This window comes from Daphnia pulex, chromosome 12 (genome assembly GCF_021134715.1).
Source record: "Daphnia pulex isolate KAP4 chromosome 12, ASM2113471v1".
In the NCBI taxonomy this organism is placed as follows: domain Eukaryota; kingdom Metazoa; phylum Arthropoda; class Branchiopoda; order Diplostraca; family Daphniidae; genus Daphnia; species Daphnia pulex.
The window spans coordinates 655,274-673,118 of NC_060028.1; the positions used below are offsets into that span (position 1 = coordinate 655,274).

Consider the following 17,845-nt stretch of genomic DNA (forward strand, 5'->3'; position numbering starts at 1 on the left):
GCAAAGTTATACCATTTTATTTGATTATCATTTCGATTCAACATTCGTCTAGTCTCTAGTCAATTCGCGCCGATCGTTATAGTGTGTAATATGGCCGCTTGGGGGTGAACTGTGCAACTATTACGACATTGTGAAAACTGGAATTTTGTATTTCGAAACGCCATGGCCACTAGCACCTACCGTATCAAATCAAATCAAATGCATTTCGAAATTGCTCGATAAGCGATAGCTATTGAAGGTGAGAGCTAATCTTAATGCCTTGTAGCATACATTTTAATTTTTTCGAAAATTTGTTTAGTCGATTCCGGGAAGTTTGACTGTTCTAGTCTCGCACTTCAAGGAACACATCAAACAAGAAGGATTGCGAACAGTGGCTAACCTGTCAGGAGACAACATGTCTGCCCAGTTTGTAGAGGCGGGCATGCTTAGGTTCCACTCCGAGTGCAAAGAGATCACCGATACTGTTTTCAGTAATGATCAGCTATTTAGCAGTGCTCTAGATGAGGCCTGTGCTGCAGTCGCCACCCATCGCCCTAATTATGAACCCTAATTATTAAACAACCTTGTAAGTCTTCAGAACTACTTGCCAGCGTTTTTACATTTTTTTTAAATTTTAATTAATTAAATCTAGGAAGATTCTTCGCCACATCGACTTAATTCAGGAGGTGTTGAGCCAGATCTAAACCCGATTCGCTCCTTCTATTAGCTTGATAAAAACGTGCATTGCGACACTGATTGAAAAGGAGTACCTGGAGCGGACCTCAAGTTTGATGTACGAATATAGCTATAATGTGGCGTAAAAAATGCAATCTCAATGTTAGTTCGCAATATCATTCTGTAATACTTTGGCGTTTAAACTTTTAAAATTGTTGAAAGGAAAACAGTTTCAAGATGGTTTTTACATTTTTGTGTTCAATTTAAGAAAGTGGAAACAAATTTGTGTGTTTATTCACACGTTCATGTAAACCAGAACTAGTCTAATTGTCTAAATAAACTCTACAGTCTTTGATAATAGGGCAACACCGCTTGTTATGGCAGTTAACTTAACTTCGTCTGCACTCTGCTTGCAAGTTGCAACTGCAAAGTGCGAGGTATTCAGGTACGTACTCTTTTACAGTACCTGACATTTTTCGTCTTAAAAATGGTCAGTAAATGTAATAGGCCAATAAATGTATATGTTTTCGTAGTGAATTTTCAGGTAACAAATTATACCAGTCAATTCCGTCGGATCATGTGGCCTGAAACTGCTGTAAATTTTCCCAAAATGTCGTATCTCGCTGCATGTGCCGGCTGTACGTTTCCTCAAATGCAGAAAAACTTCAGAACAATAAAAGGGATTATGTTGATCAGGGCCATGATGTTGATCAACTTCTAACGGTTCCTTCAGTAGCAATGAAGATGGATTGTGGTCGAGTTTTGTTTACTGTGAATTGTGATTAATGACTTCATTAGTCATTAGTGGCCTATCGAATGATGGCATTAGTTATATTTCAGTTGAATTTTCTAAAAGTAGAAGGTGTTCCTTTTTCATTGATTGAGATGTCAGTTTCAGCGTTGTGAAATATTTTTAATAATTGGCAAGTAAGAACTAAATTTGTTTTTGTTTTAATAATTTTATAGTTGGATGACAGTCCAATGGAAGCCAAGGGAAGATTCCCCTCCTGCCTTATCTGTGATCCAGTGAAATGAGGGCCGGTGGCAAGTCATCTTCCGAACTTTCCCAGTGCGGATGGACGGTCCGCCGTTCGAGCCAATCGTCAAGATTTTAAACGGAGACAAGAAGCGAGTAAGTGTGATTTTATTTCATTTTTAGAATTTTCAATATTTCTTGACAGTTGAGGGCCAACAGCTGTATAATGATTCGTTGTAAAGGAATTAAGGAAATTTGGGCACATGATGATTTCAATCCAGTGGGTCGACGTCGACTGTTGTGTCCGTGGACACATGGCGCAGTGTTAACAGGACTTGCTATGATTGCTAAATGTAGTGAGGGGTTTTCAGTAATGACACCTTGGCAAAAAGCTGAGTTTAGTTTTAAAGTGACGTAAAATATTTTTCATTTTTATTATTCTATTACTATTGAAACATGAACGCATTTATTATTTATCAAAGAACCAGTTCCGTTTCCAACAATGTGTATTCGCAATGAATATACTTGCCGCTAAAAATAATTATGAATTAAAAGCAGGAATTGGTGGCCAATGCTGTTAGGTGTGTATCCCCCCACTAAGCAAAAATATCTTCTTCCATTAACATGCCAACGAAACTGGAATAGGGACCAAAACCTGGACCGATCCATTCGTGGATTTTTCCTAGTTTTAAATACAAACATATTTGGTCGCCTTTGCTCAACTCAAGAGTGGATTCGAGCGCAAAAGTCACGTAGTTGTTTGCACCGTAGGCCTGTCCGATTTTGCCCCAGTCGGACGATCTCCCGTTCCTGAACAGAAAATCGATTCGAACAGGAGAACCTTCGGAAAGCCCCAAATAAGCGAAAAAATATTTCCCCGTTCTAGGAGCCGTGAATATCCCCGTCGTAGGATTCATGGCATTTCCCACGTTGAGCCTCATCTGCTCGAAAGGAACGATTGTTTCGACATTGGCGTAGGTGGAAGTTCTTTGGGCGTAGAAGTAGACGGGGAAAGTTTTGACATCAACAAAGCCAATCCAGTTTTGGTAATCTGAAATTAAAAAAAAAAAAATTATCTATTGAATTGTTATAATTATATTTGTTGACGATTTTGGACGATAAGAAAGTAATTTTTAAAACCTGCGTCGCTGGGGTGTTTTTTAAAATCGCAGAAAACAGTTTCAATTGATTTCGCCCCTTGGACTAAATAAATCCCGTTGACACTTTGGCCCATAGTCTTGAGATCCCAACAGGATCTCGGTAGGGTGGATCCAACTTGTCTGAGACTTTGAGCTTTCAATTGATGAACTAGTTTTTCCAAATCTTGTTGTTTAATTATCTGAAAATTTATATCAAGCCAGGAATGAGTGAGATTGCGAAGAAAAATAATTCTTTACGTAGATATTAATTTTTTCAATTTATGTAGTTGTATTTTTGATCAAATTAATTTTTTCTTCTATTACTCACGTAGTTGTTCCTGAGTTGTTCCAGTTGCTCCTCTAAATTTTGTTCAGCGGCCACTTGGTAAGTTGACCAACTGATCAAAACTAAGACGAAACTTAGGCGAATGGACATGCGAATCATTCTGATCGTGCCGATGTCAAACGAGTGATAGTCGTATCGAACTACCCACCCATTTAAATAGGGCTTTTTATAACTATAAGCAAGTTAACGGTTGGTTGCGAGATGCCGTTGAGTTCTTTTGGCAGGTGCTTCGCACTTGAAAAAACACAACTCGTTGATGATTAATCACCGTTCCACCGCTATAACGTATTCTTCACGCACTTTATTGGGGGTGACGTATTTGAACTGGGAAATTGTGTGTTCCCATATTGGAACGCGTGATCAAATAGGCCTTGTTTAGTTTCTGGTCGGACTGCGCATTCGACCATGAAGCGCTGCAACAGCTGGGTTGTACACGAGTTCGAAAATAGTTGCACGGTTAGTTTGCACATGAGTGTGAGCCTGTGTTTGTCCAGCTAGAATATTCGTTCAAATGAAACCTTGATTATGTTATTGCAGCTTTACATGGATTATACTAGGAGACGCTAAATTGTACGTCAAGGATTAGTCTCATATGTTCGTGACTGGTACGATTTCATTGATCTAATTTGAGATTTGCGTTGTATGCGATTTTCTACATTTTATTTCTTAGATGACTGTTTTTTACCCTCATTTGAACAACTCGCATTTCGCCAGCGACAATTTTAACCACAAGATGGCCCTGTCACCCAATTGTCGCCGTATCCAATGGAAGCAACACGACAGTCGATTACATTGCACCGAAAAAACGGTAAAAGTTTATCCACGAAAATCTTAGACGATCCACGATTAATTAATATTTATCAGTAATTTTTAATATGTAAGACATTTTTCTCATCTTTTTTTCTCGTGTTTGCAAGCCGAAAGACCTAATCGCCAATCGCTTGGCAATTTTGTTAATACGAAATTTTTCTAAAAGAACAAAGAAGGGAATGGGCGCAAAAAAATCCATGATGGCCGACCATTTGCTTACCAGTCCTCCTTTTCTTAACAAATGTTTGTCAGTCGCCATGGAGATGGAGTGTGGTCGAGTTCTGCTGATTGAATTGTGTCGGACTTTATATTCCTGTCATTTTCCATGAGTATAATTTTAGTGTTTCAATTACTTTGATTTATTTCGTGTTGACTCTCTTTTGTCGGTAGACGGTAATCACCTGCTTTCCTGTTGAAATTGACTAGATTATTAGAAGCCAGTTGAAGAGCAAAGCAGGGAAGAGTACATGCTCGTACGTCTTCTCAACTGTCCAACCGGTAAAATAAAGTACATTCAAGTTTTATCTGTTGTAAGGTTTACTTATTGTACGTTTGTGATCTTTCAATTTCAGTGTCATAAAATATTGGCAAACTTATCTCTGCGATCAATGAAACGGAAAGTATTTGATAAGTTTCATATTGATATTTTTGTACCCTAACTAAAAATTTAATAATGATAACTATTGTAATGGAGCCTTGCTTTCTACTTTTTGTTAACAGGTCTCACCAGTTCAGTTCACCAGATCTTGGTGACTGGGACGCATGAAATCCCTAACCAATTCCCCCCCCTCTTCTGACAACAGATGCCAACACGTTGGAGCACAACAGGTAGGAAAAAAGTTCAAATATTTCAAGTATTGCGATGGAATGAGACATGTGATAGTTTGAAGTCGTCTGGTTACTGAGATAGGATTCAACTTATTAAAGTGTAAATATGGGGGTTGGGTGTGTGGTCTATAGAGTGAAATCTCAAGCCTCTTTGATTATAATATAAAGTTAGATTTCTGATCACTATTCAATGTCCAGGTTTAAAAAATACTCTGTTTTAATCTTGTATTTTGATACCTGCCTGTTTGAATCTTCGGCGATAGGTGGGAGTCAAATGGCAGGCGTATTGACTATTTTGGTGGCGATCCATCCCCTTCGTTTTTTTGTGGGAACGATTCCGTGTAGAACGAGGAAATCCTTCGAGCAATTCTTGACCGAGAAACGATCGCTTCGTCAGCACACGATTTAAAATTGCAAGCATAGTATACTTCCATGTATCAGGCTAATATTTTATTCCAATTTTTCGACAGTTTTTGTGATTAAAGTTAAAGCATAAGCGATAAGGGAAATTCGGAGGGTGTGGGAGGGTGGATTTCAAAGGTTTACTTGGATTTAACTTTAGTAACGAGTCAAAAGTATAAGGACGAACCGAGTATTCCAAATATTTCAATCTCGTTGCTGGAAATAGATTTGCTACGACTTTGTTCGTCGTTCAATAACGTAACAATTCTTAAAAATTTCAGACGGGAGTGGAATACCTCTAATATTTGACTATTTCAGTTTCTTTTCCCGTTCAGTTCAAATAATCCAAGCTGTTATTTGACTTGATGTAATTTTCCATCATCTCGGCCAATTTGGAGAAGGTTGGCCTCTCTTTCCGTTCCGAATTCCAACAGTTTTCCATTATTTTCCCGAAAAAATTGGGTGAATATTCTGGTGGTGTCATTCGATAACCATTTAGAATTTCTCTCTTAAGTGCCCAGCCATTACCCATCCCTGAAAGTTAAAATGAATTACATCAGTCAAACATGATGTTCCGTTCCGTTAATTGACTTAATTCATTTCCCACCTGGATAGGGGTCTTGACCGAGGGAAAAAATCTCCCACAGAACAATCCCGTAGGACCAGACATCCGATTGGTTTGAAAAGATTTTATCAGTCAGGGATTCAATGGCCATCCATTTGACTGGCAACAATACCTATCATTAAATCAGGCCATTACTTTTCATTGCTACAACATAACTATTATGAACTTGATTACCTCTCCCTTTTTCTCGTATTCGTAATCCTTCATTTGCCTTGCCATGCCGAAATCGGTCACTTTGACAACTCCGTGATCGGCCAAAAGAACATTGCGGGCGGCCAAATCACCGTGTAGAACCTTTACGGGCAAATTTCTTTTTTTAATTGTTGATATAGTATTAGTAAATGTCGTCACCTTTTTGCTTGCTAGGAATTCCATCCCTCTAGCGATTTGCAATGACCAGGAGATTAAGTCGCTTGTTTTGATTTGATTTAAATCTGTGCCTTAATTATAGGTAAATTATTCGTTTTTTTTAAACGGAGTTTTGTGTCGGTTCAACTTTTTTTAAATAGTAATATGCTAGTTACAATTCGATATTTATGTTCCCGTTATATTTTTTAATAGTTGGCTGTGGTGTCGTGCTGCTGTGGAGTGTTGTATCGTTGATGACTGAGTCGGCCACTGGTGTACCGACATCTCCTGAGGATGCTGGATGCGAAATCGCAGCGCCGTCGCCTAATCACAAGACAACATGGGTGACAACCAGTTAGGCAGTTACTACACCAAGGCATTGGACGACTATTCGACTACTCTACAACCTACGCTGCTCCAACTTACTACCTCGAGGCTACCTAACGTTACTCCTCTCCAGTTACTACACCGAGGCTCCAGTTTATTACATCACCGAGGCACACTAGTACACAGAGGATCCCAAGCACTACACAAACAAACCACCGGAGTACTACACAACTACGTATGCTGCCCAAGCTTACTACACCAAGGCTTCCAAGTATTCTCTGCTACCAGCTACTACACCGATGCCCCAAAATACTACCCTTCCCCTAGCTACATACTCGCAACTGATCCGGTCAAGTACTACCCATCACCTACTTACTGCGCAGCGGCTGCTCCATCTTACTACGTTGATCCTAACTACTACACCATGATCTACGCTGCTCCAGGCTACTACACTGAAGCTCTGTTAATTACACGGCACTCGACTATGAAACCACTGCTTCCGCTTCTCCGACCTACTACACCGAAGCATTACTCTTCCCCGAATTACTGCAATATTAAGGCACTTGCATATTACACCACAACCTACGCTTCCTGCCTACTACGAGGAGGCCTTTAATGTGAGATTTAAAATGTCGTTTCATGTTCAGAAATTGTGACATCTTAATAATTATTGTCAATTGTAATCGATTGTTAATTTTAAATGAGCCAACCGGAAAAATAAAATTTTTAATGCGAGAATTTTTAATCATCTCTTACAACTTCTTAACACCTTCTTTCCAAGGAGTCCGGGCATCAAGTAATTATTTTCACAAGCACTTGGGGTATTAAGTAAATAAGATCAATAATTATGGGTGTAAGTAATTTTTCTCTTAAGTAATTACGGAATTAAATAATAAAATTCATGAGTAATTATTTTCTGTCAGCTAAGTAATTATGGTAGTAAGTAATACTGGCAACAAGTAATTTAGCTAACCAACACAAGTAATTCCCTTTTGCAAGTAAATAAATTCACAAGTAATTAAAGCCATAAGTAATTCAAGTCCCAAGTAATTATGTTCTTAAGCATTTTAATTAAAAAGTTAGTCATATTTAATTGTTTATATTCCGTACTAGAATGAATAATTAATTATGATATTTATTATTTTGTATTTAGAGAATTATAGTGATGCTGCACAAAAAGGAAAAACCACATTTATTAATTGCGTACAAACTTTGTTGCATTTGCAGGTTTAAGAACGCACCTGGAAATTTCATCAACAGTTTCGCGTTGTCTGCTTGTCAGTTTGTTTTTTCCAAAAGTCAGAGAAGAGTTAATTGCTGGTGAATTGTGTTTTGTAAATGTAATCAACTTACTTTGTTGTTATTGATTATAAAGGGAAGTATGTTGTTGGCTGCACCAACTTAATGACTGGTGGACCCAGCAAGGAAGATGGTTGCTTTCTTCGAGTATACTATCCTAGTCAAATAAAAGATGTATATGTAAGCGACCTTTTCTCAAATTGCTGCTGAACTTTTGTGGTTAATCTATTTACCTCTTTCCTCCAAAGGAACATTCTTCCCGTTGGGCAAGCTGGCTCCTCCACCCAAAATACGTAGAAGATTACACCATAGTACTAGGAATGATTCCTTTCTTTGGCAAGAAGCTGATATCCTGGGCCTTTGGTGTGTAGAGAAATGAAGTACCTGTTTTTAACAGAAGGTTAAAGTCAACTAATTGTGATGTATGTGAGCCAGGAAATTCATACATTCCTATAGCGTTAGATGCTGAGCTATGCAATGAACAAAGATTTCCTGTAATTGTATTTTCTCATGGTCTTACTGCGTGCCGTACTGCCTACTCAACTTTCTGCTCAGACATATCATCCCATGGGTTTATAGTGGCAGCTATTGAACACAGGTACTTACTTTAAACAAATTTGTTTTAAATAATGACATTCTCCACTAAATCTTAAATTTTATAGGGATGGCTCCGCTTGCATGACTTATAGTCTCGAAACGGAACAAAATAGTAAAGGAGGTTTAGTCGAAAGCTGGATCCCTGGAAATGACTTGTGAATGCAATGACTTTTTACCGCTTTTTACTTCTAATTCCCCTACAACTTTTATTTACTTGCTTGTAACACTCTTTCTCAACACCTCTCTTAATTATACCCCCTTCTCCCAAAAAAACGAACATTTGAATAATGGAAATATTGATTGCGGATCGGATTAATAAAATCATTGGTGATTCATACATACTAGTTATTCGTCTACTCATTGTTTTTCTTCTATTCCACGGGAAAGTATTTCCTGTGATCATATTTAAAAACAAATAAAGTTGTACATGACATTTTCTGATATCATAACGAAATAACTCAAATATTATACCTGATCAATGGTTTCAATTTCAAAGAAAGCCTCTTCGGAAGATTGCAGAGTCTGATCAACGAATGGCGCCACTGGAGCAGCGTGAGAGACAGATACGTTGATTTGGCTTCCGGTTTTATCAGTGGCTGGCAACATATCAGCCGAAGGTTCAATAACCGATCTTTCGTTAACTTCTTTGCCGCTTGTATTCTCTTGATTAATATTAAGTGCCTGGAGTGTCTCCTTCAAGCTATCAAACATTTTTTTAGATAGCGAGGTGATGGATGGGAGACGGAGGTTTCTGAACGCCCAATGAGCCTTGCGTAGCAACTTGGCCGCTTGGGTCACTGTTGCAATCGCAAGGTGGAAAATGGAAGTTTTGGGTCCTTGTTTACTCTTGCTGTCTTTAGTCCGCTGTTCCAAATTCTTTTCTCTTCGGATTTCTCGTTCCAGTAACTGTGTGTAACAGTGGATTGGATTATAGGACTTAATATAGACTTAAATTTTCTTCCAGCTATAACTTATCATACCGAGGTGAGCGCTACTTTATCGTTTTTGGTTACTGTCGACAAATTGTCGCTTATTTGAATGACGGACAACCGTCCGTCTTTGCTGCCAACTGCCATGATTTTTCCGTGTTCCTGGGTGCTCAAACTTAAAAGCGGAGATTCGCTGACCTGGTTAATACATTTAAAATTTATGATTGTCAACATTTTAATCAAATTTTTTCTATTATGACCTGGGAGCATAACGTAGGAGTGATCCGCTGGGCGAGAATATCCCACAGGTAAAGAGCACCGTCTGTTGCAGCAGTGAATATGATGGACGACCGTGTGTGACTCCACGCTCCGTCCAGTAACTGGACATTTTGATTCCTACAACGCAGCAGAGTATGAAACAAGTTATTATTTGAATCTGCTTGTCAATAGACATAAGCGAACACACTTTAAAGTTAAAATGGGCGAATCGCGAATGTCCTCGGTCCTAACATTCGTGGTCCAATCCAAAACGGTCAAAAAGATTTTGGGCAGATGTAGGTGTCGATGTAGACCGTGAACTGGGCCCAAGTGTGCCTCGTATTGGCACATTATCCATTTATCCTCTCCGCTGTTGTTCGGGCTCTTCTGTTGCAATTCATCACAATACCTGCAAATTGGCAATTCATTTTTTATTTTTCGGTGAAATGAATTGAGAAATGAGCACCTTGACGTGTGCCAACTAGGAATTTGTTTGGCACGGTTTGGCATAGAAGGATCGTACTCGAGACAAGTAGCAGATAAAGCGCTTTCCGATCGAGGGATTGAACTAGGTTCCAGTAAAAGTGCGTCTATTGGCGCATTTAATTTTCGCATGTCCCACCAAAGAACCTATTATTGTTAATCATATAATCAAGATGAAATAATCAAAATGATTTGTTATCGTGTTTTTACTTGGCCGTCGCCAGAGGCTGAGAAGAATTCTCAGGACTCCAGCCTTTGAATTGCTCCAAATAAGCGAAGTGGCACTTTCCGAATGACCGACACCAATGGGGACGCATTCAACTGGACCTTGACTCTTACGAACGTCCCAAATTCCCACAGCGCCATAAATCGATCCACCAGCTAAAATGTGTTGGTCACGCGGATTGAACGAGACGGAACGTAGTTGACTCATGCTGCGTAAAATTATTTCTGGTTGCACAGCTCTTTCTATTCATGAAAGGAATTATTACTTGCAAAGTTATACTGCTGAATAAAGAGACATATCATTCTCATATCGGCAAATGTCAATACCAATATTTCAGATGCAAGAATCATTTTCTTTGTGGTCAAACAGATTTTTCCAAAAAGGATCTGAATAAGCAGCGGCCAATTTGGTTCCCACATCGGGACTCCAACTAAGACCAGTGACTGCGCGTTTTATCGGTGACGGATCCTTTAGCAGATGAAGGGTTCGCAGAGGATTTGGATCTGGCGTTTGCCTGTTGGAAATATAAAAATTCAGCAATCCAGAAATATAAAAACAAAAGTATTAAATTAATTGATGATCCTACATATCGGGAGAATCAGTGAAATAATCCTCATAGATGTTAAATACATTATTTTGCTTGATGTAATGTTCCATTTGCTACAAGGGGGTAAACAAAATCTGTTTGCACTTATTAGTATAAACATTATTCACATTTATATCAATTCAACATGTCCAAGTTGTAGAACAGTACGGGAATAAATAAGCTTCATCCTTCTCGATCTTTTTGCGGTAGCGAGCCGTTTGATCGGCTTCTTGCGGGTTGACATCGCGAGGCCATCCACCTTCCTTGTGGAAAACTCCGTGGGCCTCGGTCGTAGCGCAATCCGTATTGATCTAAATTTTCCAATACGTTTTGTATTAGCTAATGCTATTGACAAATTTAAATTCAATACTGACTTACATTAAGTGCTGAAACATCACAAGCTTGGCATTGGACTCCGATTTCTTTACTCCTTAAACCTTAAACAAAGATGTCAATTGCGGATCCGGGAAAATGTCGACAAATTGTGGCGGGTTGAAAACAGCGTCGGAGAAGTTATATTTTCTCCTGCTCAGTACTTTAACATGTCGACGTACAACACAGGTAAGATCCATCTTTGGAGGAACCGTCATATTGATCGATCTTCGTCGATCGGTAGTTCGGGACTGACAATGTAACTGGCTCCACCTTTGCAATATGAACAATTCCTGCGGACAAACAAGTACATGTCCTTGTTAGTCGCACAGCGCAATTTCGCGTTATTCGAAAAATACAAAAAGGAAATACACTTTCTTGAGCGATTCGCGAAAAGTGCCATTTTCGTCTGCCACATGCAAGAAAAGTTTGAGGGAATGACGAATTAATCAGCACAACGCCCTTGTTGTCTATACTCAATGTCTACTACACTTTTATTGACCAACTTAGTTCTTTTTCTGAATTTAATATCGATTGAAGAAACGAAATAGATTTTCGCCTAAGGTGACAACCGTGACATCAGAGTTGAATCGATCAATCGGTCTAGACTTTGGCTTTGTCACAAAATCTTGGCTGATACCTGATATGTTCCAATTTGAAAATGTTGGATTTCTAAAACGGTTGGGAACTATAAATATTTGGTGTGTGCAGATTGTGAAATCGGTCCAATAGGGTGGCACTGTATAGACAGCCAAGAAAGCTATGTGGCTGATCAACGTGTAGAACACATGGAATAATGAATACAAAACCAGTTTATTTAATTACATTCTTCACATTCATAAAATTTGAAATATAGGAATGCTCTCTTGAAATATAGAGAATCTAGCTTTCTCTCTTTTTTTTAGGGGTGGGGGGGGGGGAGAGGTGTTTCAAATACCTCATCAAATAATTGTACAAATCACGATTTTCATTTTTGACTAGTGCATACACTAAGTTAAGAATTTCCATTGTAGATAGGCTCCATATCTGGTCCCATAAACAGTTGGAAATGTGATTGGGAAAGTCTGCATAACACACTGTAACTTTTCTCTTCTCCTAATTCAAGCAACAGTGTGATGGCAATATCGTGAAAACCCTGTGCATGGAAGCATAATAATTATATGAGGATCATCTTCGTAATTTAATTTTGCTATAACCTGATAGTAATGGAGACCTTCATTTGCTATCAGAACTCTTATTATCAGCTCTGTGACTTTTACTTGGAGGTCTGCTTGAATATTTTCATTAATACCTAGGCGGATAACAACATTTTAAGAATAGAAAATATACATAAAAGAAATATTATAGCTACCTGGAGGGAAGCATTTTAAAATTTGTTTGACATCCAAAACCACCTGGTTGTAGTACTGATGATGCTGAATCTCTTCTGATGAAACTCCTGTTTCCTTTAACTGGTGTAACAATTTGGGTCTACCAACAATTTGATTCTTAACAAATAGACAGAATAAACAAACATTTTGTTATCAACATAAATGTTATCTTACGTCTACTTATAAAGAAAGAGAATATGTTACCCAAGACAAAATATTTTTCACAAACAACGCCTATTTTCACTTTTGAGACTCAATTAACCAGCAATTAACTCTTGTCTGACTTTTGGAAAAAAACAAACTGACAAGTTACAAGCAGACAACTCGAAACTGTTGATGTAATTTCCAGGCGCGTTCTTAAACCTGCAAACGCGTAAAAGTTTGTACGCAACCTGAACCTACGCAATAACGCAATCAATAAATGACGTTTCACTTTAATTCTCTAAATACAAAATAATAAAAGTGTTTACACCGTGTAAATACATAAGATAATAATTACTTAAGAAAATAGTTACTTGTGAGAATAATTACTTAAGAAAATAATTTCTTAAGAGAACAATTACTTAAGAATATAATTACTTAAGTCATTGCTAGTGACTTACGAACAATTGTACTAATAGAACCTATTATTTGTGAACATAATTTTAATAACTGGTGACCATAATTACTAGCGAGTATTTGACTAAATACACGTTGCATGAATTACTTAAAGCCCGAATTATTAAAAATTTTAAATACAACAGTCCATAATTACTTAAGAACAAAAATACTTGTGTCCTTAATTTCAATAAAACAAAATTTTGAAAGAGCTTGATACCATATTTACTAGTGAAAATAATTACTTGTATCCGGATCCCCTTTCCAAGTACCCGTAAAACATTGCGACGTTTTCTGAATTTGTTTTGAATCTCGTCTTTTTTACTTGTTGATTCAATCGATCTACTTAAGGATTTTTTAAAGCACAAACTTCATTTTGAACTCATCTTAGAACTATATTGAAAACTAATTTCTAACATGTCAAATATTCCTGTTGGATAATTTAAGACACAATGTACAAACACATTAACAGAAATTGTTGTCCCACCTCACCACATTTTAAAGTCACATACCCATACATACACTTAGTTAACCCGCTGGCTGCCACACCATACAATCCGTAGGTTGTACTCTCTACTCACAACGCGCCACGTCTGAAGGATCTATGATCAAGGTGGGACTTGCCATTGCTGACAAGTTCGCATTTCGGGTGTTAATTCCCTTTGCTCAAACAGTTTTTTTTTCTTCCGCCGGATGACGTGGAAACTGGAAACACGATCCAGCGAAATAACTTCCAGGGGCTACCGGGAAATGCGAAACCCAAAAAAGTTTTCCGGTTTTTAAATTCCTCCATTTGTCCGCTTCCGCCATTTAAAAAGACCCAGCCGACGTTATACATCTTCACCGTCACCTTCAGTCGTAGCTAGTCCATCCGAGAGGGCCGGAAGATCGTCGGAAGGAAGGAATAGGCTGGTCCAAGATCATTTTAAAGTGTTTTTTTTTCCACAATCCGTCAAACCGATATGTCAAAAAACATCAAACCCAGAACATTTTTACAATCAAGTCGTCACCAACCGAGCCCTTATTGATGTCCGGTAAATCATTCCCAGTGTCGCTGCTGCTCCTGTCAAATTCGCTATAATCCAAGTCGCTGATGCTGTCCAGCAACTCGTGAATCCCAGCAAACGTATGATCAATACTAGACAGATATCTTTGTCAGTCTCTGACAAAGTTGTTAATTACTAAACAGCATCCTAATCTGAATGATGGGGTAAAATACTAATATCTATAATAAATTAATAATTATTATTATTATAAACTTATCTCTTTTTATTCACTAAATAAGTATAAACTTATCTCTTTTTATTCACTAAATAAGCATAAATAATGTTTCTATTTTCTTAATTGATTTCAGCGTTGCATCGAGCTTGCAATATGGCAACGCTGTACTTGGAAGAGAAAACTCAAATCAGAAAACGAATAACGAACGTAAAAAGTGCTGCTCATTAAAAGTTGTTATTTGAAAGTTGTTAACCCTCATATTTATAACATAACAATAACACTTAAATTTCCGTGTGATTATCTAATACATTAAAAGGTAGTTGTATTCAAGGATTTCTGGATTGCTTTTAAAACAGAAGGAAAGGCTAGTTAAAATTTTGGTTCAGGTATGGTGTTGGGGAAAGCACAGACTAAGAGGGGATCTTAGGTAATCTTAGTCTGTGGGGAAAGTGATCAATCACTTATGTGTTAATTGATAGTTTCTTGAACTAACTTGCTCTTAACTTAAGAGAAATCTAAGATTAATTTGATCCCTATAATTTGAAGACATACTAGTTAAACTAATCAATGGTTTTTCATTAGATGGCTGATGATACTCCCGTAATGGATGTTGAAGAGAAAGAAGAAGAAAAGCCTTCATCGTCCAATGTGAAGGGTGAGGAGAAACGTATTGAAGTTAGGAAGGTAACATCTTTATCTGTGATGTTATTGATAACTTGACTGATAAATTGTTTGATAAACTTTTTAGTGGAGTGGAGTTGCCACGTGGAGTTGGGGTAAATTAAAATACTGTCACAAACTTGTTATGATTGCTGATTTCTACAGTCTCTCTATTCTTAGATATTAAAGTCGAAAACTGTGCAATCTGTCGTAATCACATTATGGAACTCTGCATTGAATGTCAAGCCAATCAGGCTTCAGCTACTGGTGAACAATGCATAGTTGCCTGGGGTGCCTGCAATGTAAGCGAATATTGATTTTTATTCCTTTCAGTTCTATAAGGATAAAAAGTATATTCAAAAAATTCTTTTGATTTACAAATATTTCAGCATGCCTACCACTACCATTGTATTTCTCGCTGGCTGACGACTCGTCATGTATGCCCACTGGATAATACCGAATGGGAATTAACAAAATATGGACATTAAGTGCCCCGTCCTTTTGTTTTTTGTGGAATTCTATTTTATCAGCGCATTTCATATTTAAAAACTTCAGTCGTTGTTTTTAACTCTTTCGGAATCTTAAAACTCGAAATTTGCTGAATTTTCGTGACTCAAAATTTCAAAAATAAATGTGCCCTGCCCTTCAACTATTTTGAAACTAGAAATTAATCGACGTAATATTGTAATTATCGTGAAACTAGGTTGAATATTTTTCGAAAAGAGTGGTGCAGAAATGTTTTCGAACTTTGTTGTCTTAGATTTCGCATGAATGATGTTTTTCTAGTTAAAGTCGGTGCGCGAGTTCATTTCTTATTCTTAATCTGTTTCTTCCCTTTCGCTTTCGGCTGTTGAAGAGGTTAAATCTCGTTTGTTGCCCCACCGCCCAAGAAATAGAGTAAATAGAGAAATTGTTGATAGAGAAATAGAGTAAAAAATAAGCCTTAACAATCATAATAACTCAATTTGCTATTAATTAATTAAGTAATGTTGGAATTGCATCTATTGTCCCACCTCCAGCCACAACTCCTCCACTTTTTTACAAATTTACATACACCTATTCTAAAAATTAACTTCGATTTGAAATGTGAATCGACTTGAATGAATACTAATTAATTACTAATTACCATTACTAAAACCATTTCTAAAATGATTTTAGTAATGGTAACTGTGGAAACCCGATTGTGCGCATCGGCCTGTGCACAAGGTTAACTAGCGGGAGCGAAATAATAGCCCAACGAGCAACAATTTCATTCGCTGTCCGGACACGACCCATTCGGTATTAGATTTCAACTTTGTGGTGAAAGTATACAAGTAAGAACGTGTTGTGGTTATCCTAATTAATTCTGTTTCCATTCTAGATTTCTAGTTCCCCAAAGAAAAACACCAAATGCGAATAGTTCCGCAGGTAGAAATCGTCAAAGAAATAACAACGAATCGGCGGATAATAATGGAGATAAGAATCTGAAAGTCAACGATGGGCTACTTTGCTTGTTTTCCGTCTTTTCCGACACACTTTTGTGGCCGGAATCGTCACCAGATATCCATCAGGTAAATTCTATTGAAACTATTTGTGACTTCCATTCGTTCAATTGTGTTCAGTTTTACAGGAGACCAAATCTTCATCAGAGTAGTTATAGTTCACCCCCCCAGTCAATGCGATTGGACAAATTGACCTGCAACCGGGAACTTTTCGAAACTATTTCACGAAAATTGGTTGGTGCAAATGCTACTTATCGCATTTCCGACGTCCAGCGACAGACAATCTGCGTGTTGGCCCAGCTGAACGAAGCCGGTGAAGCCATCGTCATTGGTGCAAGTAACGGTGGTTCTATCCCCTACTAGATAAAGTTTGATTGACTGAGGTAATTCACGTGATTTTACCCCCTCGCCAAGTCGCCAACCTTTTCGTCATAATTATTAAAACTATTTTTTTTTATAGATAAGAAACCAAAGTGTTTGGGTGTTATTTATGGTTCGCCGTACAACGACGTGCAAGATTGCCCCACGTCTTACGATAGGTAATCGATCAGGCTTCCCCGGAACTGGTTATTTCAAGTTTATTTGTTTGTTTTTATTGTACAGCGCAGTTGTGGTAGCAGATGGTTGAGTATGAGTAAGAGTTACATTTTTTGACTTAAGTACATGTTTTGACTTAGTGCATGCATGATTACTTTGTACATACAGAGATGGGGAAAATATGGGATAGTGTGAGGATGAATAAACACGGGAACTTTCATGCACTAGGCGCCGTAAAACATTACAACGGGGTCGCACATCCAGTTTTAACTGTCTCCGGAAGTCGATCATAGCACTAAAAGGGTTGTAGGTATTTAAGAATGTTTTTATGCTATTCATTTTGTCATGGTAGTATGCTGCTAGTAACTTACAACGTCAAGCTCCTAATGTCAAGCAGGTCGCAAGCAGGTTCGAACCCCACTAAGATTTGTTTGGGAAATTTGGTCGGTGTGTAATAGGAGGATGGAAGAATGCTTGAAATCTACCCTTTCTAGTGTCCTACTAGTTTCCTTGCATTATTAGAGTTCAAAATATAATTAGGCTAAACAAGAAAGGGGAAACGTTTAGATAGGAACTCGCACAACTTTTCTCTTCATTCTCATTAATAGTGACGTAATAACTGGAATTAATTCTAATTTATTTTCGCTCCACTAACAATGCATTGAACTTTTGGGGGACAAATCTACGTTTAAAGTATAGTAATCTTATGAATGGGACACCTAAGTGAATAACATTATTCTTTTTTCAGGCAAGCAGGCAGAAGTTGTGATGGTG

General features: G+C 37.8%; 6 protein-coding genes and 3 long non-coding RNA genes across 11 annotated transcripts; 4 read left to right on the forward strand and 5 right to left on the reverse strand.

The window, feature by feature from the left end:
• The first annotated feature begins 216 nt into the window (after positions 1-216).
• On the forward strand, positions 217-994 carry LOC124208737. Its single transcript, XR_006880570.1, has 3 exons — positions 217-238; positions 299-565; positions 632-994. It is a non-coding gene; the product is annotated as an uncharacterized LOC124208737 (long non-coding RNA).
• A 1,124-nt stretch (positions 995-2,118) lies between these two features.
• LOC124208718 (complement C1q-like protein 3) lies at positions 2,119-3,259 on the reverse strand. The gene is made up of 3 exons (XM_046606605.1): positions 3,098-3,259; positions 2,771-2,969; positions 2,119-2,681 (listed from the first exon to the last, which is right to left on the reverse strand). Exons 1-3 carry the CDS (start codon positions 3,212-3,214, stop codon positions 2,227-2,229), a joined length of 771 nt encoding a protein of 256 aa, XP_046462561.1. The 5' UTR covers positions 3,215-3,259; the 3' UTR covers positions 2,119-2,226.
• A 30-nt stretch (positions 3,260-3,289) lies between these two features.
• LOC124208734 lies at positions 3,290-4,639 on the forward strand. Its single transcript, XR_006880567.1, has 4 exons — positions 3,290-3,923; positions 4,033-4,254; positions 4,316-4,423; positions 4,498-4,639. It is a non-coding gene; the product is annotated as an uncharacterized LOC124208734 (long non-coding RNA).
• Positions 4,640-4,871: 232 nt separating this feature from the next.
• Positions 4,872-6,155, reverse strand: LOC124209002 (platelet-derived growth factor receptor alpha-like). Its single transcript, XM_046606872.1, has 4 exons — positions 6,132-6,155; positions 5,955-6,074; positions 5,763-5,892; positions 4,872-5,689 (listed from the first exon to the last, which is right to left on the reverse strand). Exons 1-4 carry the CDS (start codon positions 6,153-6,155, stop codon positions 5,487-5,489), a joined length of 477 nt encoding a protein of 158 aa, XP_046462828.1. The 3' UTR covers positions 4,872-5,486.
• Positions 6,156-7,605: 1,450 nt separating this feature from the next.
• LOC124208719 (platelet-activating factor acetylhydrolase-like) lies at positions 7,606-8,688 on the forward strand. 2 transcript variants are annotated; one of them, XM_046606606.1, is made up of 5 exons: positions 7,606-7,753; positions 7,831-7,934; positions 8,003-8,117; positions 8,190-8,352; positions 8,417-8,688. In XM_046606606.1, the coding sequence occupies exons 1-5, from the start codon at positions 7,621-7,623 to the stop codon at positions 8,508-8,510; spliced, it is 609 nt and encodes a 202-aa protein (XP_046462562.1). In that variant the 5' UTR covers positions 7,606-7,620; the 3' UTR covers positions 8,511-8,688. The 2 variants fall into 2 exon arrangements, with proteins under 2 accessions (XP_046462562.1, XP_046462563.1); XM_046606607.1 differs by having other exon boundaries at positions 7,606-7,732.
• A 637-nt stretch (positions 8,689-9,325) lies between these two features.
• LOC124209003 (dynein intermediate chain 3, ciliary-like) lies at positions 9,326-10,153 on the reverse strand. Its single transcript, XM_046606873.1, has 4 exons — positions 10,005-10,153; positions 9,747-9,947; positions 9,541-9,676; positions 9,326-9,478 (listed from the first exon to the last, which is right to left on the reverse strand). Exons 1-4 carry the CDS (start codon positions 10,151-10,153, stop codon positions 9,326-9,328), a joined length of 639 nt encoding a protein of 212 aa, XP_046462829.1.
• On the reverse strand, positions 9,739-11,423 carry LOC124209004 (dynein axonemal intermediate chain 2-like). The gene is made up of 5 exons (XM_046606874.1): positions 11,271-11,423; positions 10,979-11,144; positions 10,615-10,750; positions 10,005-10,485; positions 9,739-9,947 (listed from the first exon to the last, which is right to left on the reverse strand). The coding sequence occupies exons 1-4, from the start codon at positions 11,421-11,423 to the stop codon at positions 10,182-10,184; spliced, it is 759 nt and encodes a 252-aa protein (XP_046462830.1). The 3' UTR covers positions 9,739-9,947; positions 10,005-10,181.
• A 576-nt stretch (positions 11,424-11,999) lies between these two features.
• On the reverse strand, positions 12,000-12,949 carry LOC124208726. The gene is made up of 4 exons (XR_006880554.1): positions 12,780-12,949; positions 12,557-12,692; positions 12,402-12,496; positions 12,000-12,340 (listed from the first exon to the last, which is right to left on the reverse strand). It is a non-coding gene; the product is annotated as an uncharacterized LOC124208726 (long non-coding RNA).
• A 1,614-nt stretch (positions 12,950-14,563) lies between these two features.
• On the forward strand, positions 14,564-15,702 carry LOC124208724 (RING-box protein 1A-like). Of its 2 annotated transcripts, none has more exons than XM_046606614.1 (5): positions 14,564-14,779; positions 14,976-15,077; positions 15,142-15,169; positions 15,234-15,355; positions 15,443-15,702. In XM_046606614.1, exons 2-5 carry the CDS (start codon positions 14,976-14,978, stop codon positions 15,539-15,541), a joined length of 351 nt encoding a protein of 116 aa, XP_046462570.1. In that variant the 5' UTR covers positions 14,564-14,779; the 3' UTR covers positions 15,542-15,702. The 2 variants fall into 2 exon arrangements, with proteins under 2 accessions (XP_046462570.1, XP_046462571.1); XM_046606615.1 differs by having other exon boundaries at positions 14,564-14,709.
• Positions 15,703-17,845: the final 2,143 nt, after the last annotated feature.

Excerpts from the sequence above, each read along its gene's own strand:
- LOC124208718 (XM_046606605.1), bottom strand. The coding sequence starts at position 3,214 with ATGATTCGCATGTCCATTCGCCTAAGTTTCGTCTTAGTTTTGATCAGT. Across the intron at positions 2,970-3,097 it reads AACAACTCAGGAACAACTAC|ATAATTAAACAACAAGATTT; the intron begins GTGAGTAATAGA and ends ATAAATTTTCAG. Across the intron at positions 2,682-2,770 it reads AAAACACCCCAGCGACGCAG|ATTACCAAAACTGGATTGGC; the intron begins GTTTTAAAAATT and ends TTTTAATTTCAG.
- LOC124209002 (XM_046606872.1), bottom strand. The coding sequence starts at position 6,155 with ATGGAATTCCTAGCAAGCAAAAAG. Across the intron at positions 5,893-5,954 it reads AATACGAGAAAAAGGGAGAG|GTATTGTTGCCAGTCAAATG; the intron begins GTAATCAAGTTC and ends ATTTAATGATAG. Across the intron at positions 5,690-5,762 it reads CGGTCAAGACCCCTATCCAG|GGATGGGTAATGGCTGGGCA; the intron begins GTGGGAAATGAA and ends TTTAACTTTCAG.
- LOC124208719 (XM_046606606.1), top strand. The coding sequence starts at position 7,621 with ATGCTGCACAAAAAGGAAAAACCACATTTATTAATTGCGTACAAACTT. Across the intron at positions 7,754-7,830 it reads TCAGTTTGTTTTTTCCAAAA|GGAAGTATGTTGTTGGCTGC; the intron begins GTCAGAGAAGAG and ends TTGATTATAAAG. Across the intron at positions 8,118-8,189 it reads GCTGATATCCTGGGCCTTTG|GAAATTCATACATTCCTATA; the intron begins GTGTGTAGAGAA and ends TATGTGAGCCAG.
- LOC124209003 (XM_046606873.1), bottom strand. The coding sequence starts at position 10,153 with ATGCGAAAATTAAATGCGCCAATAGACGCACTTTTACTGGAACCTAGT. Across the intron at positions 9,948-10,004 it reads CCTAGTTGGCACACGTCAAG|GTATTGTGATGAATTGCAAC; the intron begins GTGCTCATTTCT and ends GCCAATTTGCAG. Across the intron at positions 9,677-9,746 it reads TCGCCCATTTTAACTTTAAA|GAATCAAAATGTCCAGTTAC; the intron begins GTGTGTTCGCTT and ends GCTGCGTTGTAG.
- LOC124209004 (XM_046606874.1), bottom strand. The coding sequence starts at position 11,423 with ATGACGGTTCCTCCAAAGATGGATCTTACCTGTGTTGTACGTCGACAT. Across the intron at positions 10,751-10,978 it reads CTGTTCTACAACTTGGACAT|ATCCAAATCCTCTGCGAACC; the intron begins GTTGAATTGATA and ends GGCAAACGCCAG. Across the intron at positions 10,486-10,614 it reads GATCCTTTTTGGAAAAATCT|AGCTGTGCAACCAGAAATAA; the intron begins GTTTGACCACAA and ends ATGAATAGAAAG.
- LOC124208724 (XM_046606614.1), top strand. The coding sequence starts at position 14,976 with ATGGCTGATGATACTCCCGTAATGGATGTTGAAGAGAAAGAAGAAGAA. Across the intron at positions 15,078-15,141 it reads AACGTATTGAAGTTAGGAAG|TGGAGTGGAGTTGCCACGTG; the intron begins GTAACATCTTTA and ends TAAACTTTTTAG. Across the intron at positions 15,356-15,442 it reads TTGCCTGGGGTGCCTGCAAT|CATGCCTACCACTACCATTG; the intron begins GTAAGCGAATAT and ends CAAATATTTCAG.